At 36.9% G+C, this 23,467-nt stretch overlaps 1 protein-coding gene across 2 annotated transcripts; it reads right to left on the bottom strand.

Annotated features, from left to right (window-relative positions):
- Nucleotides 1-3,532: 3,532 nt before the first annotated feature.
- Nucleotides 3,533-20,207, bottom strand: LOC103046322 (chloride intracellular channel protein 5-like). 2 transcript variants are annotated; one of them, XM_049481980.1, is made up of 6 exons: nucleotides 19,488-20,207; nucleotides 9,232-9,341; nucleotides 6,272-6,397; nucleotides 5,928-6,034; nucleotides 5,467-5,648; nucleotides 3,533-4,411 (listed from the first exon to the last, which is right to left on the bottom strand). In XM_049481980.1, exons 1-6 carry the CDS (start codon nucleotides 20,094-20,096, stop codon nucleotides 4,247-4,249), a joined length of 1,299 nt encoding a protein of 432 aa, XP_049337937.1. In that variant the 5' UTR covers nucleotides 20,097-20,207; the 3' UTR covers nucleotides 3,533-4,246. The 2 variants fall into 2 exon arrangements, with proteins under 2 accessions (XP_049337937.1, XP_007238822.3); XM_007238760.4 differs by lacking the exon at nucleotides 19,488-20,207 and adding an exon at nucleotides 12,783-13,022.
- Between the last annotated feature and the right edge of the window lie 3,260 nt (nucleotides 20,208-23,467).

Consider the following 23,467-nt stretch of genomic DNA (forward strand, 5'->3'; position numbering starts at 1 on the left):
AACCACTCTGTTGATTAATTTTCATTCATTTAGCTGCTTCTGCTGCTCTTAGCTGTGAATGGAGGTGAGGTTTGTAACCAATTTTGCCCCGGAGACGCTTCAACGCATTTCTGGCCGAGAACCTGTGATTTTGCGGTGCAAAAGCTAAGAACCGTTCGGGAACCTGGCACCCGCACCGGCACCATGCCGGTGGAAAAGCCCCTTAGGTGGTCTCGATCCGGTGCTTTTGATTCGCACCCGAGTGCGATTACTTTTTTGTTCCTTACATTACTTTTATAATGTAAGGAAGGGGGGCTGGAGCCGGGTGTAAACTGGATCGTGAGATCACAATTTCGTTCCACCTCATGTACCACATAAGATGCGAATGACAATAAAATCTCCTTGAATCCTTGAATATTTTAAGTAGTTTTAGAAACAGAACTTTTACACTTTTAATTGAGCAAAAAGCTGGAGTTGATACTTTAAGTATATAAAATATTTTTAAACCCTAGTATCTATACTTCTACCTGAGTAATACAGTAATATGAAAAAGTTTGGGCACCCCTATTAATCTTAATCATTTTTAGTTCTAAATATTTGGGTGTTTGAAACAGCCATTTTAGTTTGATATATCTAATAACTGATGGACACAGTACAATAAACCTCATTTCAATGAAATATTACTAACAGAAAATGTGCAATATGCATTAAACCAAAATTTGATCGGTGCAAAAGTATGGGCACCCTTATCATTTTATTGATTTAAATACTCCTAACTACTTTTTGCTGACTTGAAGCACAAAATTGGTTTGGTAACCTCATTGAGCTTTGAACTAACAGAGTCGCCTGAGGTGTGCTTTTGCCTTTTGCATACCTCAGGCGACTCTGTTTGTGGTGCTTGCAGAAATGGCTTCTTTCGCATCACTCTCCCATACAGTTTCTCCTTGTGCAAAGTGTGCTGTATTGTTGACCGATGCACAGTGACACCATCTGCAGCAAGATGATGCTGCAGCTCTTTGGAGATTGTTCTTGACTTTTCTCATGATTCCTCTTCTCTGCCTTTCTGATATTTTTCTTGTTCTGCCACTTGTGGGCTTAACTGTCCCTGTGGTCTTCCATTTTCTTACTATGTTCCTCACAGTGGAAACTGACAGGTTAAATCTTTGAGACAACTTTTTGTATCCTTCCCCTGAACAACTATGTTGAACAATCTTTGTTTTTAGATCATTTGAGAGTTGTTCTGATGAGCCCATGATGCCACTCTTCAGAGAAGATTCAAATAGGAGAACAACTTGCAATTGGCCACCTTAAATACCTTTTCTCATGATTGGATACACCTGGCTATGAAGTTCAAAGCTCAATGAGGTTATCAAACCAATTTTGTGCTTCAGTAAGTCAGTAAAAAGTAGTTAGGAGTATTCAAATCAATAAAATGATAAGGGTGCCCATACTTTTGCACCGGTTTAATGCATATTGCACATTTTCTGTTAGTACAATAAACCTCATTTCAATCCTGAAATATCACTGTGTCCATCAGTTATTAGATATATCAAACTGAAATGGCTGTTGCAAACACCCAAATATTTAGAACTAAAAATGATTAAAATTAATAGGGGTGCCCAAACTTTTTTATATGACTGTAAATGTGTATACTTAACACCTTTGCTACCTACCCAACTTCAAATGCATTCAAATGTACTTACAGGAAAAAATGCACAATCATTCATGATTCATTCATCATAAACCACTTTATCCATCAAGGGTCACGGGGGGGGGCTGGAGCCGTCCCCAGCTGGCATCGCGCGAAAGGCAGTATACACCCTGGACAGGCCACCAATCCATCGCAGGTCAGACAGACACAGACAGACACACAGACACATTCACTCACACACTCACACCTAAGGGGCAGTTTCAACTGGTTCCCAGTTGGCCTGAACATGCCGTCTTTGGACTGTGGGAGGAAACTGGAGACAACGGAGGAAACCCACGCAGACACGGGGAGAACGTGCAAACTTCACACCGAAAGACCCAGGTCAAACCAGGCGGAAATCGAAACCAGGCCGTCTTGCTGTGAGGCAACAACGCTACCCACTCTGCCAACATGCCGCCAAATGCACAGATATCTGAGTTGAAATTAGGCATAGCAAATAAATAATGACTGCTCTAAAAAGTATGACAAATAATATGATTGCTCTAAAAGTGCCTCATGTTTCCATGTGCTTCAAACTCCTAAACCTAGATCTCAGTGATCAAACATCGTAGACTCATCATATTTGGTCTAAGTACCTACAGCAAAGTGGCAATTAATAAAAAACAGAAAGTATGATATAATCAGATATTGTCTGCGGATTGTCTCCTCATATGGAGATGGGTTAGCTGTGGATCACTTGCGTCTGTGCAAACAGATTAGAGTTACGGCCCTGGATCAGCAGGAGACATGTTTGACACTAATGCCCAATTGTATATTATCTTGCTTGGAAAAGGTTTAATGTAGGCACGCAAGGCATAGAATGTTTAAGAACTGATTATGAAATGGCGAGGCACAAGTCCTGCACATATTTTCTTACTTGTGTGGAAAAATATGGCAGGCTCCATTTATTTTCCTGCTCTGTTATTTCTGGATGACGCTGGAATCGGGTAAATAGTCCTGCTCCCTATTGTAAATCTGATGGGTGAAGGTCTTTTGAGTGAGGCTCTTTTAAGGAAATATGGAGACGGGTAGGTCTCGTGCTAATGAGAGGGCGAGGGAGAGGGCTTTGATCCATGGGCTTGGAAGCCCGTGTTTAAATCTGTTAGCGGTCATCACTCTCCCTCTCGCCTGAGGACGAAGAGACCAGATGAAAGTTTCCTTATATTTAATGGACAGTGAAGTGCAGAGAAGTGCGGAGAAGTTGACACTGCTCAGCTGTATATAATGTTATGCCCATTCACTCGCCTTACACTGTTCTACTGCTTTCACCCAACCCATGCACATAAATTCTACACCTCAGCCCCACACGTTAGGACTCATTATTCAACGGCAATATATAAGATATATGAGCCCCCCCAAACCCTGCATAATTGCATTAATTAGCGAAAAATGGTGTGCAGGGAAAATGAAATAATAAGTCGAACTGCAAAAATATTATTTTATTCGTAGAGGTTCACGCAGGATGGGCCTCTCTGGCGCCATACTCCCATTTCATATCAAATGTTTGTCCAAGCCACACAAGAGCAGCTCAGCTCCATGAGGACCCATCAAGGCTGTAAAGCAGTGAGCTATTCCAGCACTGCTGAGAGCAGCGGAGAAAAGCTGGAGATAAGTGCAACTGCACCACTTTACCTCATTTAAGGGCACAACTGGGTGTCGTGAATTTTCTCTGCCACACAACTCATATCTATCAAGCAGAATTTAGCTTTAGACTTAATCTTCTGGTGAGATATACTGTATGTGCTGATAAAGAGACAAGTTCCATGCTAACGTGAAAAAAGGATTTTGGCGAAACAGCTAGGAGGGGTCGGATGAATGCTTATTGAGTCACACTTAAAATAAAATACTGTATATGGAACACTATCAGAAAATAAATCATATTTAATTTTTGGCTGAGAATTTCCAAATGAAGGCACATGCTTTGAATCATAAGATACAGCAGTTGATTTTTTGCTGACAAATTGTTTTAGGTATTTCAAAGAATGACATTTAAATATCTTAAATTCAGAAACAAGCATGCAAAAAATATGATTTGTTCAGAGCTTTCATGTTCTTCTACTCTTATACTCGAAATAATTATAAAGACACAAACTTAAGCATTCATATACAATATCATCACATGCAGCTTAAACAGCTATATAAATGTAAAAAATCCTGTAAATTCATTCAGTCTACAAATGTGTGACTGAATGTACATTACTGAAAATCATTAATCATTAATATCTAGAATTTCTCTTTTCAGCTGGTAAGCCTATATGTATGATTATGTACATATAGGCAACAGACAAAAGTTACAGACAGTTACAGACAACAATTACTGTAAATACATAACCTACTGATGTAAAACATAGGAATAAATGGGTCAAACACACCATCCCACCAAGCAATAAGGAGTTGCAGTGGAAAAAGACTTTTCTGGCCCTTCAGATTTCTTTATTTCATGACCAGTGTTCAGAACAGAGCTCAGGTTTCTTTTTTTCAAAGCTTTAAATGATGGAAAACTATAAAATGATATCAAAACTAGCAAAAACAAAGCCTTCTATCTGTTTTTGATGCATCTGTAAAGTCTTACTCCTGTTACTTGACCAGCCTTTTTGCTACATCCTGGTAGGCCAGCTCGATCTCTATGTCTGCAGCACAGGTGTTGGTAAACTCCTCACGAGCATAGGCACTGTTCAGGTAGCGCCACACAGCAGTCATGTCAGAAGGAATGTTGTAGTTGCGATACTTCTTGGCAACAACCTGCAAAATGGACAACCAGAGCAAATGGGAATGATTAGAATCCAGCATGAAAAGGGGTCAGGAATTCTTTATTTAACTGTAATTACTTAAAGTACATCCAATGACAAAAATAACACACTAAAAAGAAGTAGTTGGAATGGAAAGAAACGTTTTAAATGTGTGAATGTAATGATGGTATATGTGAGTGATTTCTGTATCAGAGCAAAAGCATATGTTTTTTGGTGAAAAAATTGTTGATGCAGTTTCAACCAGTAATTGTTAATGTTTCTCATTCACAACACCGCTGTTAACAAAGGTTTCAGACTGAAGAATGACATTTTAATTTATTAAAACGACCTGCTTCTCTTAGTCCAATGATGCTCCCCCCTCTTAAATTCTGTTAAAACAAATAGGCATCATAGCACGTCTAACAGTCAGTGGTCTCTCAAAAAGAGATTCACTAGCTAAAAGTATCTTTTAATAGCCTTTTTATAGGGTAGTGGGAGGAAGCACTCTTTCTTTGTCTAATTGTTTGTACTGTGTACTGGTTAACTAATATGTATGCAATGTAGTTAGGAGAGGGGAATAATAAGCTAATAACTGTTTTAAACCTTACACAGTGTTTAGTGTGTAATATTCCAGTCACACGTGTTATTTTCTATTGTCATCACACATTTTTGTTTTGTTCACTAAAATAAAGGTCAGAAATAATCATTGTCTAGGTTCATTTTTAAAAGAATGAGCACAGAGATCAGGTGGGTAACACAATGCTTTCTGTAAAAACACTGTGACCTGATAGCACAGTGCTACGAAGTCAAATCACGAGAACCACAGACACGGTATTAAGTTTTCATGTTCCACTGTAAAATAGCTTCACACTGCAGACTCTAAGCTGTTGTATTACATTCTAAGAAGCTCTTCAGTGCAGCAGCTGAAAATCATGCCTGATAATGGAACCCAGATGACAGCAGACTGTGCTCTGCTACATTAAAAGTAAAGTTCGGAACTGGACCAAGCCTTAAAAGTTTATTCTGTCTCATCAATTAAAAAGCTTTGATAGGCCATGTATAGCTCACCTTAACAATATGGAGTTTAGGCAGCAGGTTGCAGTCTGCCAGGGTCAGCTCGTTTCCATCCAGGAACTTACGGCTGGAGCTCTTCTCCTCCTCCATGCTGTTTGCGTCTATTTCATCAGGCAGAGGGCTGTTCAGATACTCATCTAGCTTCCACAAGGCCTTTGTCAAGCTTTTCTCCAGTCCTATCACAAATAACACACACTGTCAGGCTCAAGTAACTTATTTAAACTACATTAGAGAAACTGAAATATACCTAAAATATATGAAATAAACTTTTTCCAATTATTAAACTCATACATACATTACACATTACATTATTTGAGATGTTATATTTAGAGCAATAAAGAGATAGTATCTAGTATTAATATTAAACCATTTTAATACGTTACTCGAAGGATTTTGGAATGCTATTCTCAATAATATACAACATACATTCATTCAATTTAGTTTGACATGCCTACCTCTATTGGCATCTGGCCTTGTGTTTTTGATGTAAGCTGAGAACTTTGCAAATATGTCAATCCCCGCTGTGTTTGACTCTCGGTGCTTGGCTGCCAGTTTGGGGTATCTTAGGCACAGGGAACACAGAATGGAAAAGTATTTACTAGCCTTTTCCAGCTCCTTTGGGCAAATTTCAAACATATGTCATTTAATAATATTTTTTGACATATTTCAAAACATAAACGGATTACTGAGTGTTATAGAGAAGCAAGTTAGCCTTGGAATCAATCCTACAAAAGTCAAACCAGAAAACTCCTTTTTACAAAACCATATCATTAAATCTACAAAGATTCCAGTAAATTACTTTGGTGGTGCAAGAACCTCCTCCAGGAACTCCTCGATTTTGTTGATGTCAGTCTTGACTTCGCCATTGAAGGTGAGGAAAGGAGGGTGTGTGCCTGGAGCCAGATTATGCAGATCTGCTGGTTTCCTAAATAAAACAGCAAAAGAAGTATTTTACAGAAGGGTTTTTAATACTTATTAGATATTGTGTCCGGCTTGGTAGATGGGTCGTGCAACCAGATCAAATATCATGATTTATTTATTTATAATATTTAATCATTCAAATATTAGGGCCACCTTGAACAAATTCTGTCCATTCAGCAGATATCCAAAGAAATTCAGGAAAAAATGACAAAGAAAGTAATTGAGATTCATCAGTCTGGAAAAGGTTATGAATCCATTTTCAAGTTTCAGGACTCCACTGAACACCAGTGAGAGCCATTATCCACAAATGGCCAAAATGTGGAACAGTGGTGAACCTTCCCAATCATGTCCGGACAACCAAAAGCACAAGAGCACAGAGACGTCTCATCCAAGAGGTCACAAAAGAGCCCACAACAACATCCATAGACCTGCAGGCCTCATTTCGCTCAGTTAAGCTCAGCACTCACCAAAAGACTCCATTAAAAGAGTTATGAATGCTGCCATGCATAGCAGAGTGCCAAGACAAAAAACACTCAAGACTAAGACTTAATTTTGATCCAAATCTTGATGTTGACCAAAAAATTTGGTACTTGGGTTCTGCACCAGGACAATGATCCAAAACACACCTTTGATGGCTGAAGAAGTAAGGATTTTAAGGTGGCCTAGTCAAAGTCCTGACCTGAATCCTTCGGAGATGTTGTGGCATGACTTTAAAAAGGAGGCTCATTCTCGAAAAATTACATAAATTCTGTTAAGAACCATGGATCAAAATTCACAGTACAATTCACACAGTGCTGTGAAAGGCTCGCTGCAAGTTACAAAAAACAGTTGAATACAGTTGTTGCTGCTAAGGGTGGCCCAACCCTTATTAGATTTAGGGGGCAAACAATTTTTCACACAGGGCCATGTAGGTTTGGATTTTTTTTTTTAAGTGGAACAAACGTGCAAAAAAATATTTTTTCATAAAGTATATAATTATATCTCTACTCTGTTATTGCTGCAAACCAAACACTTGAACATTAAGACAGCAGTTCATCTTCTTCGGAGCAAAACACAAAAGCTTATATGTGGGCACCCCACTGACTATACAAATGTGAGGGTTAAAGGACATAAATGGCAGAGCAGAGCTGAAGGTCCGCACAGTAAATTAGTAATAAATTAGTACTGTGAGTAAAATTGAGCATGAATATGTTGATTTACCTCTGGTCAATTTACTGTGTGCAGAATGAAGGTGAGTACTTTACAAAGACTTTGAATATTTATGTTAAGATGGTCTAGGTGCATTTTACCTGCATGTTAATACAGGACAGTTTGGGTTTTTGGAAATCATGCTTTTTGTGCCACATTTATTGGTGTGCATTAAAAAAGATCAGCAATTCAGTAAACACTCAAACCTGTCCATCTAGCATCAACAATTATGACATACTCAATTAATTGAGATTCACATTTCATAATATGTATATGTATAATGAAAGTGAAAAGTTTGCCACATTTCAGGCTTCAAACATAAAGATATGAAATTTTAATTTTTTTGTGAAGAATCAACAAGTGAGACACAATCGAGGGATGAAATTTAGTGCCACCTTTTGCTGTGATTACAGCTGCAAGTCAAGATCAAGAGATTTTGCCAATTCTTCCTTGCAAAACAGCTTAAGCTCAGTCAGGTTGGATGGAGAACGTTTGTGAACAGCAGTTTTCAGCTCTTTCCACAGATTCTCGATTGTATTCAGGTCTGGACTTTGACTTGGCCATTTTAACATCTGAAAATGTTTATTTGTAAACCTTTCCATTGTAGATTTTGCTTTATGTTTTGGATCATTGTTTTGTTGGAAGGTTTTAACCATCTTCCCTGTCCCTGCTGAAGAAAAGCAGGCCCAAACCATGATGCTGCCACCACCATGTTTGACCGTGGGGATGGTGTGTTCAGGGTGATGAGCTATGTTGCTCACTGGGGGTTTTGTATTCTGTATTTTCTATGTTTAATGTTTTGCCTGATTCTTTGTCCTGTGATCATGTTTCTGTAAAGCTGCTTTGTGACAACATCAGTTGTAAAAAGCTCTTTACAAATAAATTTTATTTGATTTTCACGCCAAAACGTTAGATTTTGGTTTCATCTGACCAGAGCACCTTCTTCCATATGTTTGTGTGTCTCCCAGGTGGCTTGTGGCAACCTTTAAACGAGACTTATGGATATCTTTGAGAAATGGCTTTCTTCCTGCCACTTTTCCATAAAGGCCAGGTTTGTGCAGTGTACAACTGATTGTTGTCCTATAGACAGAGTCTCCCACCTCCAGTTTGTTCATGGGCCTCTTGGCTGCATCTGTGATCAGTCTTCTCTTTGTTTGAGCTGAAAGTTTAGAGGGACAGCCGGGTCTTGGTAGATTTGCAGTGATCTGATACTCCTTCCATTTCAATAAGATATAATTTTTGTATCCAAATTCTGGCTTTAAACTTCTCCACAACAGTATCTCGGACCTGTCTGGTGTGTTCCTTGGTCTTCATGATGCTCTCTATGCTTTAAACAGAACTCTGAGACCATCACAGAGCGGGTGCATCTATACGGATACTTGATTACACACAGGTGGATTCTATTTAATCATCATCATTTAGGTCAACATTGGATCATTAAGAGATCCTCACTGAACCTCTGGAGTGAGCTTGCTGCACTAAAAGTAAAGGGGCCAGATAATATTGCATGCCCCATTTTTTAGTTTTTTATTTCTAAAAAAAGTTTAAAGTTTAGCAAGGCACTGTATGTATTTCATATATTCTATATTGAACATTAATTGGCTTATAGCTCAGACACCTTTTTATAGGTCACAGGGCATGGTATCTCACCTTTTTAGGTCCACAGTTGTGACGTTGAAGACGACCCCCTTGAGCCAGAGGATCATGAAAAGGCGCTGGGAGAACGGGCAATTCCCAATACTTTCACCATCACTGCCAGCCTGTAGAACACACAATACTGAGAACTGAGCATGATAAAAGCAGTTTGTACTGTAGTCAGTATATGCCACGGTTCATCAGTCCTGGTCATGGCGCACCTTTGTCCTGCATATGTATAGCTCTCTTCCCTTCTCACAACAGCCATGATCACCAAAGCATACAACAGTTAATAATGAGTGAGAGAATCTGAGGGAAATATACAGCTATAGTGCCCTCTGCTGGCCTCATTCTGTATTAACTGATAATCATCTTTCAAAGAAATTTAGGAATCTAGGTTTACTTTAAATAAATGGGAAGCACTTTACTCACCCAAATAAACAGTTTTCAGGAGGGAATTCTGTGTACAGTTACATCCAGTGCTCATTTGACTTTAAAAGAAAGTTTTTTTTTTAAGAATTACAATTTTGTGTACTTGGCTTAGCTTTACTTAACTTAGTTAACCCCCACCACCACCCAACAGTAAGACCTACAGAATTGAAGGAAAATATGAAGACACCCTTGTTACTTACTAGTGTTGCATATAATGCGCCTTATTATCCATTGCGCCTTATGTATGAAAATAGATTAAAAAAAAATAGACATTCATTGATCGTGTGCCTTATATTCGAGAAATATGGTAAATTAACTATTGCGGCTTTCAAGGTGTTGGTCATGTTTCAGGAACAGCTTAAAAGATAGGTTATTGCTTTGGTTATTGCTAGTGATAAATAAATACTTATGGTAGGCATAGCATATTGAACATACTGAAGCACACAGCTCTGCCACTGCTCTATACTGGGGAGATCAGGTGTCCAAACACAGTAGCATGGCTGACAGGGGACCACTTATGGAAAGCTTACCACGTGAGACAATACCCAGGATAATAAGAATAATGCACTCTGATTCTATTACCTGCTCCAGTAGCCCCAGTCAGATAATGTGTTTTGCTTATTAAACTACAAAATGTAATGCTATATAATATATGTGTATATTAAACTAAATCTAATGCTATATAATCTATGTGTAAATTAAACTAAATCTAATGCTGTATACTCTGTATGTATATTAAACTAAATCTAATGCTAGCAAAGGCAGGCTAGAACTAACTAATGTCACTATATTAATTATAATTGCATTACAGTTAGCTTAATTACAGGAATTACTTCAATTGATTTAAATTGATTACATAATAAATGACACTGCTATCAAAACTTGATTAAGGTATTGAATTGCTATTAATTATTAATGTCAGAATCAATTTATTTGTGCAGATTGTGTTGATTCAACATTGATTCGTTATGGTTTTATATGTACTGTTTGTATTAAACTTTACTAACAGTAAATATGCATATCTTGTTTTTATTGTATCCTTGTATACTTGTATTTTAGGCGTGTACAGTGTTCTTGCAGTGTAGAAAAGAACTTAAATAAATAAGTGTTAAATAAATTTATCTAATGTTAAATAATTGCATCTGTTTATAAAGATGTAATGTAAACATAATGCTGCAAAAATAAAATAATGTTTGTTCAATGTTCTTCGCTATCTGCAGTTTAGCAGATTTCTAAATATCAGCATAAACTGAAATAATTGAATTTGGGTTAGCCCAGTACCAACTCTGAACTGTCTCTCCACTTCATGATGATATTGACAATATGCCCATCCTACACAAAACCCCAGACAGTAAAACAACTGCAAAATGAAGCAAAGCAGAAACATCCAGCTGCCCCTCTAGCCAAGCAGTATGGTGGTCACCCCTCTTCTCATATGACCTCTCATCTCCCTGTTCTGGAACATAAACAGCAGTGTTTGCACAACTATACACAACAACAATGGTGAATCAAGGTCTAGAATGTACAGGACAATAGGCCAGTGTGCCATGAAAACAGCAGGTCCAGTCTGTGACCCTTTTATGGGTGAAGTTTATGGAACAGGAAAAGCATCAGTTGGCAGAAGAGAGAAGCATAGAAGTGAGAATGCTTCTGATGGGGATTTAGTTAGGATCATTTATTCAGCCAGTGTGTGTCCTAATGCTGTAAAAAACAGTGAACAACAAGACTAATGTACAAGGACATGCCCATCAAAGGCCATAAGCTCATGGTTAGATTTAGGCAATTCTAATTATGTGGTGAAAACTACATAAGCTGTAAATCTGTATAAGTTAAATTTACATATGTAAGTAATGTTTACTAAAAAAACATGAGTTAAGTAGACTTAAAACTGTTTCATTAAGCCTACATTTTTAGTTAATTTATTTTTATGTATTGCTTTGTGTAATAATTCTACTTTGAATTTTTACTGTCAGGTAAACAAAATATATTTACTTATTTATTTTACTTATTTATTTAGTTATTTAAAATATTCATCGAAAATTAGATGGAGATGAAAATACCAATTTTAACCCTATAGGACACAGCCAACACAGAGTAAACATCTTGTTTTTACAGCTTGCAACAAAGAGGACAGGCAGTTCATTGTAATATATGATCTACAAGTTTACCTAATGTAGCCTAGGGATAATCACATCACATTGATGCTGAGTGTCAGAAACTGAAGAAACCATTTAATATGCAAACAGATTGTGCCAAAAGCCATTAGGAAATAAGCTGCCAATTGCAACAAACTAAACTCTAAAATAACTAAAATAAGTTATATAATCTTAATATAACTATTATAATATTATAAGCTTAAGGTCAGATTTAGGTAATTCTTATAATGTGGTAAAAAAAAAAAACTATATAAGCTTAAGGTTAGTCAATTCTTAAGTATACCAATGCAACATATGTGTTCTGTCCCAATGTCACACATTTTGACAACACAACACATAAAAAAACAAACCTGCATGAGTGCTATTGGCTTTAAGTGCAGGTAAAAGGCAGTTTCCTCTGCATCAGCACCTCATTAGCTGATGTGAGTCCACCTGCCCCGCTCTCAGAGGAGCCCTCAGTCTCACACAACACATCTAAAAGCTCCATACTCTCTAATCCTCTAATCTTATTGCCTACATTAATTCCACTAAACAGAGCAGACTACCAACAATAAATACTGAAGAAGGATTAGCATGATTTCTATATTAAATAAATATGATACACACACATACATACAATAAAATAAGTAGTTCTGGGGTGTTCAAACATAGAACAGGTCATAACATGTTGCTATTTCATCATATTTTGAAACTGGTGTATGCCTGTTACCTGAATCTGTGCACTATTATATACAGCGACATGGGAAGATAAAGACAAATGTACAATAGAAAATATAAAGCAAAATAAAACAAAAAAACAATCTGAACTGCTTTTTCTACACAGGGTGCCATTGGATCTGGGCTACACTTCCATCTGTAACTCTAGAGCTGCTATCATGTTACACAGCTTTTCCAGAGACATACAAAGAGCAGAATAACATCAGCAATAAATAAGCCGTTCTTTCATTATGTCTCTTTTCTCTAACCTCTTTCTCTTACCTTCACAAACAGTTCGATATCAGGGTCCCGGCCCCCTCCATGTGACGTCAGATCGCTCATTACAGTCGCTTTATCCTCATCTGAGTTATTGAGAAATTAAAAACAGGTGCACTCCAAGCTCTGTCACCTACATGGTCTCAGTTCTTGTCCCAGCGAGTATGAGGCGAGTTTCGATGCTCTGCAATAAAGTTCTCAGTGTCCTGAAGCTGACAGGCAGCAGGTGGGCGGGATGTGAGCTACTGGGTTACTGCTGCTGCTGCTCTCCCATACAAACAGGGATGCAGTAAAGAGAGGGCAGGGAATAGGTGTGAAGCTCTGCCAGGGGAGGAGCTCCCCCCCTCCTTCCTAACACAGGGGCCATGATACACCTGGGGCCCAAATCTGGCCTGCAGAGCAGCAGCTGCAAAAGGCAGCATCTCTGACAAATTAGCATGGAAAACTATATAACTCTTTCTGTCAGGCTTGTGATCATTTTTTCATACATGAATCCTCAAAATGACTTCTCGTTTTTGTTAACTATTTAAAGTAAAAGTAACTATTTTTAACTGACAATAGCAGCATTTCTGAGTTTGGAGGGAATGCAATATTATAAATGATTGGTTTTAGTGTTCTTGAATGATCATTCCTGCTATATATAATATATTTATTCTAAAACAGAGTGGTCTGGTAGGTTTGTTGGATGTAATTTCATAAATGAACAATAAAAGTAAAAAAAAAATGCAGTAAAAAAACAATAACGCAGACTTATATGTTTTTTATTATTTTCATATTAGTAACAGATGTACATCAAATTTAATTTCTTGTTGACAAAAAGTTAAGGTATAGTGATTTATTCATGCAGAAGTGATCCGGATTATGTAACATTTAAATAAAATACATTACCATGCAACTGTATTTCAGCACATTTAAGATACCTACATTTACTTTAAGGTGCTTTCACACCTAAAAAGTTTAGTCCAGACTTTTGTACTTTTTAGTTTGGCCCAAAACAGCAGATGTTTAGGTGGCACAAATGACTACCAAACGATCAAAATGTGGTTAGACCAAAGAAAAGGTCTTGGTAGATAAATATTTGTGTTTGCAGTGTCAAAACATGCATGGGTACATTTTTAAAAACTGTTTGGAGATCTGACCTCTTATTTTCTTAGATTAAGAAGGAGGCTGTTTCTGTTACTGTATCCCACAATGGGTCTTACCTCAAGTATATTGCACCAACAGAGGTGGGTAGGAGCTAGTTACAATTAGGGAATTATGACTAAATGATTACATTTGAACAATTCACATTTACTTACCCATTCTTTTTCTTCATAACATTATTTTTTTCTATTTTGGAAGTAAACATTTTTTTGATACTGTATGTTTGCTCAAGTTTCAAATTGTACTGTTTTCTAAGCTATAAAATGTTTTTAATTTGACTGAGTAGATTTTTACATTTTTCACTTATAATTTTGTTCTTGAGTTATAGTTTTGAGTTAATATTCCACTAAAGACTTCTAACTCAGTTGGGTTAAGGCAATGAACATATTTTTCCCACTCTTTACTAACGTTCTGTATCCAGTGGAACAAGATTGTATTTTGCTGGTATGAAATGCACACCGAGGTGTATAAAACAGGTTAAAACTCAGCAAAGGTAAAAATGCCATTTGGACAGAACATTGCTGATGACCACTTTATTATGTAACACCATTTGTGTTATCTAAAAGTTTATGGGTCTGGAATTTATTGTCCTTATAAGTGACGCTTTAAAAAGTGCCCACAGCTCATATCACTCACAGTTCTGCCCTGTACTAGTTTACACTGTTGAACATGAAGTCCACAAGCTCTTCTCCATGTGTAACTGTAGTACAGTCATGGCCCAGAAACCAAGAGTACAGGAATGGGCTGCATTCATTTTTAATAGACTCTGAACACACACACACACACACACACACACACACACACTGGCCACACTCTGGCAAGCAATGGCAGGTTATATTTGATCAGCCTCAGAAGCCCAAGGGAACAAGATTCCCCTTTAAATATTTGATGATTTGGCTTTGGTTTTATCAAGAGAATAGTCTTTCAAGGTTTACTGAAAAGGCGTATATGGGGCAAAGAAGAGAGATCAGTCAGAAACATAATTAAATTTGAATATATATAAAACTATATTTATTCCCAAGCCATATGTGTGTGAATCTAAGTCACTTACTTTATTCCTCCAATTTCTGGCTTCTGCTGGATACACAGAACAGCCAGCACAGTATTGGCTTTCAGATGAGGCCCTTATACCTGCAACTGTGCAGTAATAACACACTACCAATGGTATGTAGTGTGCAAAATAATACAAGATAAAAAGAATCAGTGTAAAATAGACATATAAATAGTACAATGTTTTTGCACACTATAATGTGCACTTAAAATCCTTTCATTTTCCCAAAACTCATCAGTGCGCTTTATAATCCAGTGCGCCTTATGTTTGAATTCTACCAGTCAGGTTGTAAGGAGCAGTAAAGCCACACCACTGAATACAGTGTTATACTGAGCTAAGTGCTAGTTAGCTCTTTTGTTGTTCAGAGGTGAGTATATCGGACTGTAGCCTGATGCTAACACTGTTGATGCATAGACATGTATACATGGATGCCGCATCGATTGACGCCATCTATTGGAGCTGGGGTAGCAGCCGGCCCCCATATTGGAGGAGTCAACCATGCGCTCCCAGTACTGAGGAAGGTGCAAAATACACCTATAATGATCACAACTCCCAATTTATACTCGTTTTTCACACGGTTTCGTTTGTTACAAACAGCAGAGATGTAGTAATGATTCAGGACACTGTAACACATTACAAATATGAGCTTTCATGCTGAAATACTGAATATTATGCTCTTTAACAAAGACAGTCTTATGGTATGGCATATTAATAAGTGTATACATTTTTTCCTTTAAAATGTTCCATTTTGGAGATACATACTGTACGTTATATCAGTGTTGCTGGTATAGTGCTATGTGTAACACTGACTGCAGCACAATTTCCTGCTGAGTATATATGCCAGTCTATACCAAACTAATTCCTTAAGCAGGGTTCCTAATGCTGCTTTTCGATATTTCTGTAACATGATTTAACTGTGAATAAAAGTTTCAGGAAAAATTATATTTGTGAATTCATCACACTAAATGTATGCTGCTACATGGCCTATGTACAGGCTATACAGCTCCCTCTAAAGGCAGAAGATCACAACTGTTCACTGTGTTTAATAGGGTGGTGAAATTGAAATTGTGTGGATTACGTAAGAGCATTCTCAACAAATATGTTCTCAACACTTGTACTCATTTTGCAGCCTCATCCCTGTCCTAAAGGAGCAATTTGACCTTGACACTAGCTACACTTTTCTTGCACATGTACATTTTAAACTATAAATACCTTTTGAGCTGAATAGTACAATCATTTTGATATGTTTGGCATACTGCAGAGGGGGATATTATATAACTAAGATTTCATGAAAGATTGAAGACTTAATTAGTAACTCCATTTTCAGTAGAATCAAAAGAGCATATACCTTCAGAATAAAAACTAATGAACATTACACCATGATTTGGTGTGAGTGTGTTAAACCTTACATTTCCAAACTTTGATTAATGGTGGTATTTAGAGTTACAGTTCAGAATATAAATTATATAATGAGTTTTTCATTAAAATAGAGGGAACAAAAGCTGAGTACTTCTAACTGTTTAGTTCAATATGTTTATCTGATAGTATTATCTATAAGCAAGCATTGTCTAAGCAAGCATAGTTTTAGTGGTTACCATTCACTCTCAATTCTTTTAGAAATATTACAAAATCTAATGGATTAAATCATGCAGAATATCCATCTATTCAACCAACAGAAGTTTAAATCATTGAAGTTAAAAGCAGTACTTTAACTGGGATGTTTTTACATATATCAGCTTTAAAGTATATTATTAACAATTCAAAAGAAAACAGGTTGGAAAAAGGCCATATACAATGAAATATGACTGTTTTTTGGAAAACAAACTGGAATAAAACCTCATAATTAGTGTCATGTAAGAACATAAATCCAGAACAATTAGCAAGTCCTTAAAATTAAAAGTAAAAAGTTCCTGTAAAAGTCACTGTAAAGGATTTTATTCAAAGCCATTTGAAGTCTTTCCATTGGCCCATTCACTGAGACAATGTGACACAATGTACAGAACAACTTTAAAAGTCACGTTATGTCAAAGTGTAAACACACTCCAGAAATGCCCCTTTTCCCCACATAGACAATTATCTGAGATCTGAGATGTGTGGTAAATTTTGTCGATTTTCAGTGAAAAACAAGTATTTCCATCTATGTTGATTGAACACACAAACTGTCCCATACACTGTGTCCAAGTATTTTAATGAATGGACCAATAGAAATTCTTAAAATTAACTGAAATAAACAGTTTTTACATTGAACTTTGAAAAACTGAAAATTAAGAAGGTTTTAACTTTCAATCTGCTGTAAAGTTGCTGTTTTGGAGATACATGTTTTCATAGGACAGCAATTATTTTCTTTTACAGTGTTGTACTAGTTTTGTAAAAAGAAGTAATTTTACGTGACACAGTCTTCTAGTACTAGCCTCACGATACAAACCTAAAGAAGCAAGCATAACTCCTTATTCACGCTGTTACCAAATGAATTTTGGGCATCAAATAGACTATGCGCATTGTATTTTTTGGTAAACAATTCTTTCAAGCTAAAGTCTAGTAGCTGCTACTTACTTATTACTATCTGGTACTTCTACAGTGCTAAAAAAATGGGCCTGCGAGGTAAGCCATAGTCATAACTCCCATGCTTTTTATTACGGTAATCTGTTTTATGGCATGAAGTGACCATAAATGGTTGAGAAATTAGATGTGTCACCTTTGTTGCTGTTTAACCATTGTCAGTGTATTTTAATACAGCTAGTTACGTTATCTTTACATTTTCTGTTAAGATAATGTTGCTGCATCAAATTTTCTAAAAGGTTTCTGCTTTTTAGACTATAAAAATGGTTATCTCCAAATAACTTTTAAGTGCCTTTTTTGAATGATTTACACATTAAGCCACCAAAAAAGCATGTTCTTTTAAAATACAGAATGTTGACATGTAAAAAAGGTTTGTTCAACTTCTTTTGCTTGAATGGTACATAAGATCATAATCCTGAGATAGACTGTACATTCTTTTAAAAAAGTGTGAATTGTTACAGAACCCATTTTTGTTTAGCGTTTAATCTGCTTCAACCACTGTTGCTCAATCTGCAAAGTGACCCTCTCATGTACAGAGATTGTAATGCCCCTCTATCAAAAAGCAAAGAGAGTGCATTGGCCCATTTGAGCAGGCATGGATTTCAGACTTGTTTCCATGACTGTACAGTTACCTGGTGAATGATTAAACAGCTTTGCTGAGTCCTGATGAAACCCATACCACAATCTGTGCTTCTCACAAAGGAAAATATAAAAATAGCATGGTTCACACTGATTGCACACTGTGTATAAAGGTCCAGTTCTTAACTAAAATGGCATTCAGCACAAAATTCCTACCATCTGAGAACTTATATGTTAAACCGAATTAAACATAATCTGTGGAATGTGTGAAAAAAACACTAGTAACACAGTGACTTAAGGAAAGCTAATTTAAAGTTAATAATTGAATAAAAAAGTGGCTGGAAGGGTGCTGGCTGCAGTCATTGTGTTCTGCATGTTTAGTCCACATCTACAGATCAGACATCACTTCATTTGAACACTGATTAACCATCTGGTGAACCAGCAAACTCGCTGGACAATCGCATGAACATTCTTGTCCAATTGGGCTTTATTGCAGCCTCTATATGAATAACTTAGACTTACATCACTGTAAAAATCTATATAAATTACCATTCTTCTTTAAATTGTGAATGTTTAAATTTCATTAAAAAAATTCTGAGTAAAATCCAGGTGGTTCAAGTCTAAGTAAGGTTGTCATGACCAATACTCTGTAACCACACCTACATGACCTTCACTCTGTATCTTAAAGATGAAAGGTCATTTTGATGATGATTATCCATGTTGCTAAAAAAAAAAAACATTGTCCCCAGAAAAAAACAAGAGAAAAAATAAATATTTTGGCAATAAATGCAAAGAATGTTATTCAGAACTTTAGAAACAAGTCAGAATTGTCAGAATAATATAAACATAATATAAACTAAATGTCAAATAAGGTTTTTAAATGCTTCTATTACTTCAATGCAATAGAATGCAGAAGATTGTTTAACTAAGGTACTATAACTGATGGACAAAAACACTATCTCCAAATTGGCAACTTTACAGAAGATGAAAAAATCCTCATAATGTTCATGTTATACAATATCAAACTCACATTATGTAAAAAAGTGAAAAATGTCATTTATAGGACAGCATACTGCCTTATGACGAGACACTGTTTAGAATATGCCAGTAGCCAAAGGATTTCCAAAGTGATTAATCACTATTTTACCACAATCAAAATGTCACACAATCTGAGAATACACTTATAGGTTCAGTGGTCATTTTAGATACTAACACAAGATATTAGATATGAACACAACTGAACTATATGTAGATTTAAAAAAAGGAAAATATTCTTTTAAAATAATAATAAAAACAGTTTATATTAAACGTTGTGTCTAAATGAAGACACTTCTAGTTATTCCTCCAATATTACTGTATTTCCAATGACAGGAGCTTACCTTGACAAATAGGGAGATCTCAGGCTGATTGGGGTCAGTGATTCTCTCTGGGGCCACAGCTGTATTGGTTTCTGAGACTGATTTGAGACTGTAGTCAACTACTTCTTCTGGTTCAGAAGCCCTAGCTGCTGAGTAGGAGAAGGCCATGGCCATGGCATCCTCTGTGTTCTCTTCACATGGGTCTCCATACTGCTCGGTAGATGACGAAGAGGAGCGCCTGGATGAAACTCCTTCTCCGTTGACTTGGCCAGCAGATTCTACTTCAGCTAGGCTGGAGCTGAACGGATGGGCGATGTCTTCTTCAGCTGGGCTGGAGCTGAACGGACGAGCACTTACTTCTTCAGCTGGGCTTTCAGCACCATTGGCTTTTACATCCGAAGTGCTGTCCCTTGTGTCCATGTAGTCTGGAGTTACACTTCTCTGGGCTTTCTCCTTAGACCCATGTACTATAATCTCACTGTACAAAGCCTCCTTCTCTGTGGTTTCTTTCAACGCTCCCTGGTTCTCATACTGCACTTCAGCTGGCTTGTCTAGTTCATCAAATGGCTTCTCGTACACATTCTCTTCATCTATTTTTTCATAAATGTTTTCCTCTGCAATCTGAGCCATTGTGAACCTCCTCTGGTTTCACAGCTAAGGCAAGCGTGGATAAGTGTCTGAAGTTACTCCCAAAGAGTGGAAAGTTGCAGAAGGAGAGAGGAGGAGGGCATGGCCAGGCTCCAGCTCACACTCACAATGAACTTTGTTCTATGGCCCTGTCATTTAATGTGAGCAAACAAATGCTACGCATCCAAACCTAACCACTCTCTCTCTCTCTCGCTCTCTGTTCTGCAGTAAGTATTTAAAGACAGGTTTGAAAGTTCTTCACCTAGGCCTGATCTATGTGGTAAACAGAATTAGAAAGGCTACTTTAAATTTATTATATTACATTACAGGGCTCTAAACTTACTTTTCACATTGGTTGCACCAGTGCGCCTAACTTTCTTTTTTTTTTACGTTGTAGGTGCACCCATTGCATTTAACACTGCAATTTTACAGGTTGTCTTTTTTTTAATCGCATAAATTCAATATTGACTTGTAAATAATATGATATTGTAAATAAAATGAGATGAGAGTGAGTGTGTGAAATAGCTAAAGCAGTCCAATTTCAAAACACCACAGAGACAAGTCTGACCAGCCCACCCCTCCACAGACAATGCTATCTCGGGTTGCCAAGTTGGGCCAGGCTAAATCTACACGTTCAATGAAAGACACGTTCAGTGAAAGACGCGATTAGTAACTTCTACCAGGGCAAGCAGCGGCGAGTCATATTATAAACTGGCTCATGTGAACTTTATTCGTAATTAGCTAAACAAGCTTCATGCACCCCTAGCGTTCCTGAAAAATCCCACTGCTCCAAAAATACACACCCCAGAGCTGGAGTTACTACTTTACAGGTCCGAGTAATTTACTGCTTAGCTTAGCAGATAACATATACAAGAGCGTAGGAGCGGGTATGATATAGCATTGATAGCATTGGGTCATGCACTTTTACTTTTTTCTACTGAGAGCACTATTTACGATGGTGTCCTTTTATGAAAAAGAATGTAACTTTAAGTTTCATAGAGATTTTTGGGAAAAGTTAATATAAAAGTTAGCAGTCAGGACATGTGGTCTTACTATGGTCGTACTGTGAACTACAAATGAACAGACGTCAGGATAGATCAGTGTTTCTACACCCTGTTCCTGCATATTATCTGCTTTAAAGGCACTTAATAAAGTAAGTGGTGGTATGATGTGTCTAATATACTGCTGGATATACATATAGATTATTTTTTTGTAATCCATAGGGGGCTAAGGGATTTTAACAGGTAAACTCAGTAAAAGGACTAATCAGTTGGATCGGGTGGAAAACACAATTTTAGGGCAGAGATCAGGGTTAAGAAACTTTAAACAACCAACATAGGTATTGTACTAAATTCTGGCTATCCATAACATTGTCTAGATAACTACATTGTCTAGATCTAAATTAATTGTATTATAGCTGATTCCTGCAATCCTAAATTAATAAACACAATTTAGAAATGAAATAGTGATTAGCTGACCAGGTACATCAGGGCAAGCTAAGCATTACATATATAGTTTATTTTTGGAGTACTCATCACTGCCAAAGTATTAACCAAATGTGACACGGCTGCTCCTCCTTTGTGACTGATTGCAGTTTATGTTAGAATGTGTAGCATGACTGCCATAGCCAGCATAGTCCAAATCACTTCAGCTAACCTTGCTAACGTATCTATCTCTCTCAGCCACCATCTGCCCTGTTATCCCAGCTGCACACAGAACACGGATATGAATGTAAACCTAGTAAGCTCATCTAGTGGTTGTAATAAATTACCAGACTAATTTAGCTAGCCAGTTAGCTTACCTGTTCAGGAGAAAAGCAGCATCTCTGGGTCGGTCTTGTAGTCTTTTTGAGCTCTAAGTCTCCACCTTTTGAACTCACTGACAGATTTTTTGAGACATGCTGATGCTTTTTAAGCTGTGTAGCAGCTGAGGTTTAACTGAACCAGCTCTGCTAGCTAGCTCCTTTGCTGTGCCACCTGTGTTCACTGTAGTATATGTACTGGATAAAACACTGCTGATATCTAATATCTGATAATACATCCTGATCATTTTACCATTTACTACTGAAAATAAGTTACATGTTAGTCCTTTAACTAACAATTTGATCAACACAAATTCATTCATTTGTAGCACAATTCTACAGGTGACTAATTATTTCCACAGAACACACACTTCTCTACTGCCCTCTAGAGTAAACCAAGAGCAGCTAAATTACTGAATATAAATCAGTAGTGCTGGATTTTCAGAGCTCGGTTTAGTGAATATGTTTCTCAGTTTTCTGAACGTAACAGTTGATGTCTTCTGTTAATCGATGAAAGAGAATCAAACTGCTGCTGCTGATCAGTGTGATAAACAAAAAATTTACTAGTGGATGAGAGATTAAGAGCAGCTTTAATAGACAGCATGAGTGCTCTGCTATTTTCACGCCTCCAGCTCAGACAGGAAACTGTATATCTTACTGTATATGGCTCTTGGACATTTCCTGTATTAACAGCACTACTGTCGTTAAAGTAGACAAGTGGTGCAGCACTGCTGTAGTGTTTCTACAGAAAAATGCTGTTAGAGGCCTTGACCCCAACACAGAGATGAGGATGCCAACACTATAATAATCCTGAAGAAACAACAAGTAGGAACCATAACTAATTATTAAAACAGCAAATAATATATTAGTAAATGGCTAAGATGTATTCTGAAGCAACTAAATTCTGCTGTAATCTTGCTCTTTAAAACAAGTTCAAGAGAGAAGCACATACCGCATGCATAAAAGCAAAAAGACACACAAATTCCGGTTTGACTGTTCACATTTATGTCGCATGTCCATAGATTGGATACATATCTGACAGTGATGTTGCCCTTAAATCTGAAGCTTCGAGGCGTGTGTCGAAAAAATGAAAGCATTGGTTCGAATCATGATGCTTAATTCATTCTACATTGATCACATGAAGCTTCATTTTGGCACACAATCAAGTGAATGCTTTAGGGAAAGATTCAAAAGCAGCAAGAGTGTGGGAGGAAGGATGTGAATAATAGTGAATAATATAATTTTAGAATTTGGTATTTATTAACAGCCTAAAAACATGGTGAAGGGCAACAAGCAACAATGTGAATGCAATTAGAATTATAAGTGTAGTTTCTCCACTGTGCCTTATCAAGATATATATAAGTGTATTATATATTAATTCAAAATATATCACGGTATAATACATTACATTATCCAGACATCAAAGTATTTTTCCATATTGTTTTATCATTTTTGTTTTTATTTAAATCTCAAATGTTATGTTATTGCACTGGAACAGTTTTAATAGCTGCAAAAAAGTAATGTGATGTGAACGTAGCTTTAGTGACATCATGTGGTTAATTGCAGATAAATG

This window comes from Astyanax mexicanus, chromosome 1 (genome assembly GCF_023375975.1).
Source record: "Astyanax mexicanus isolate ESR-SI-001 chromosome 1, AstMex3_surface, whole genome shotgun sequence".
NCBI classification, from domain to species: Eukaryota; Metazoa; Chordata; class Actinopteri; order Characiformes; family Acestrorhamphidae; genus Astyanax; species Astyanax mexicanus.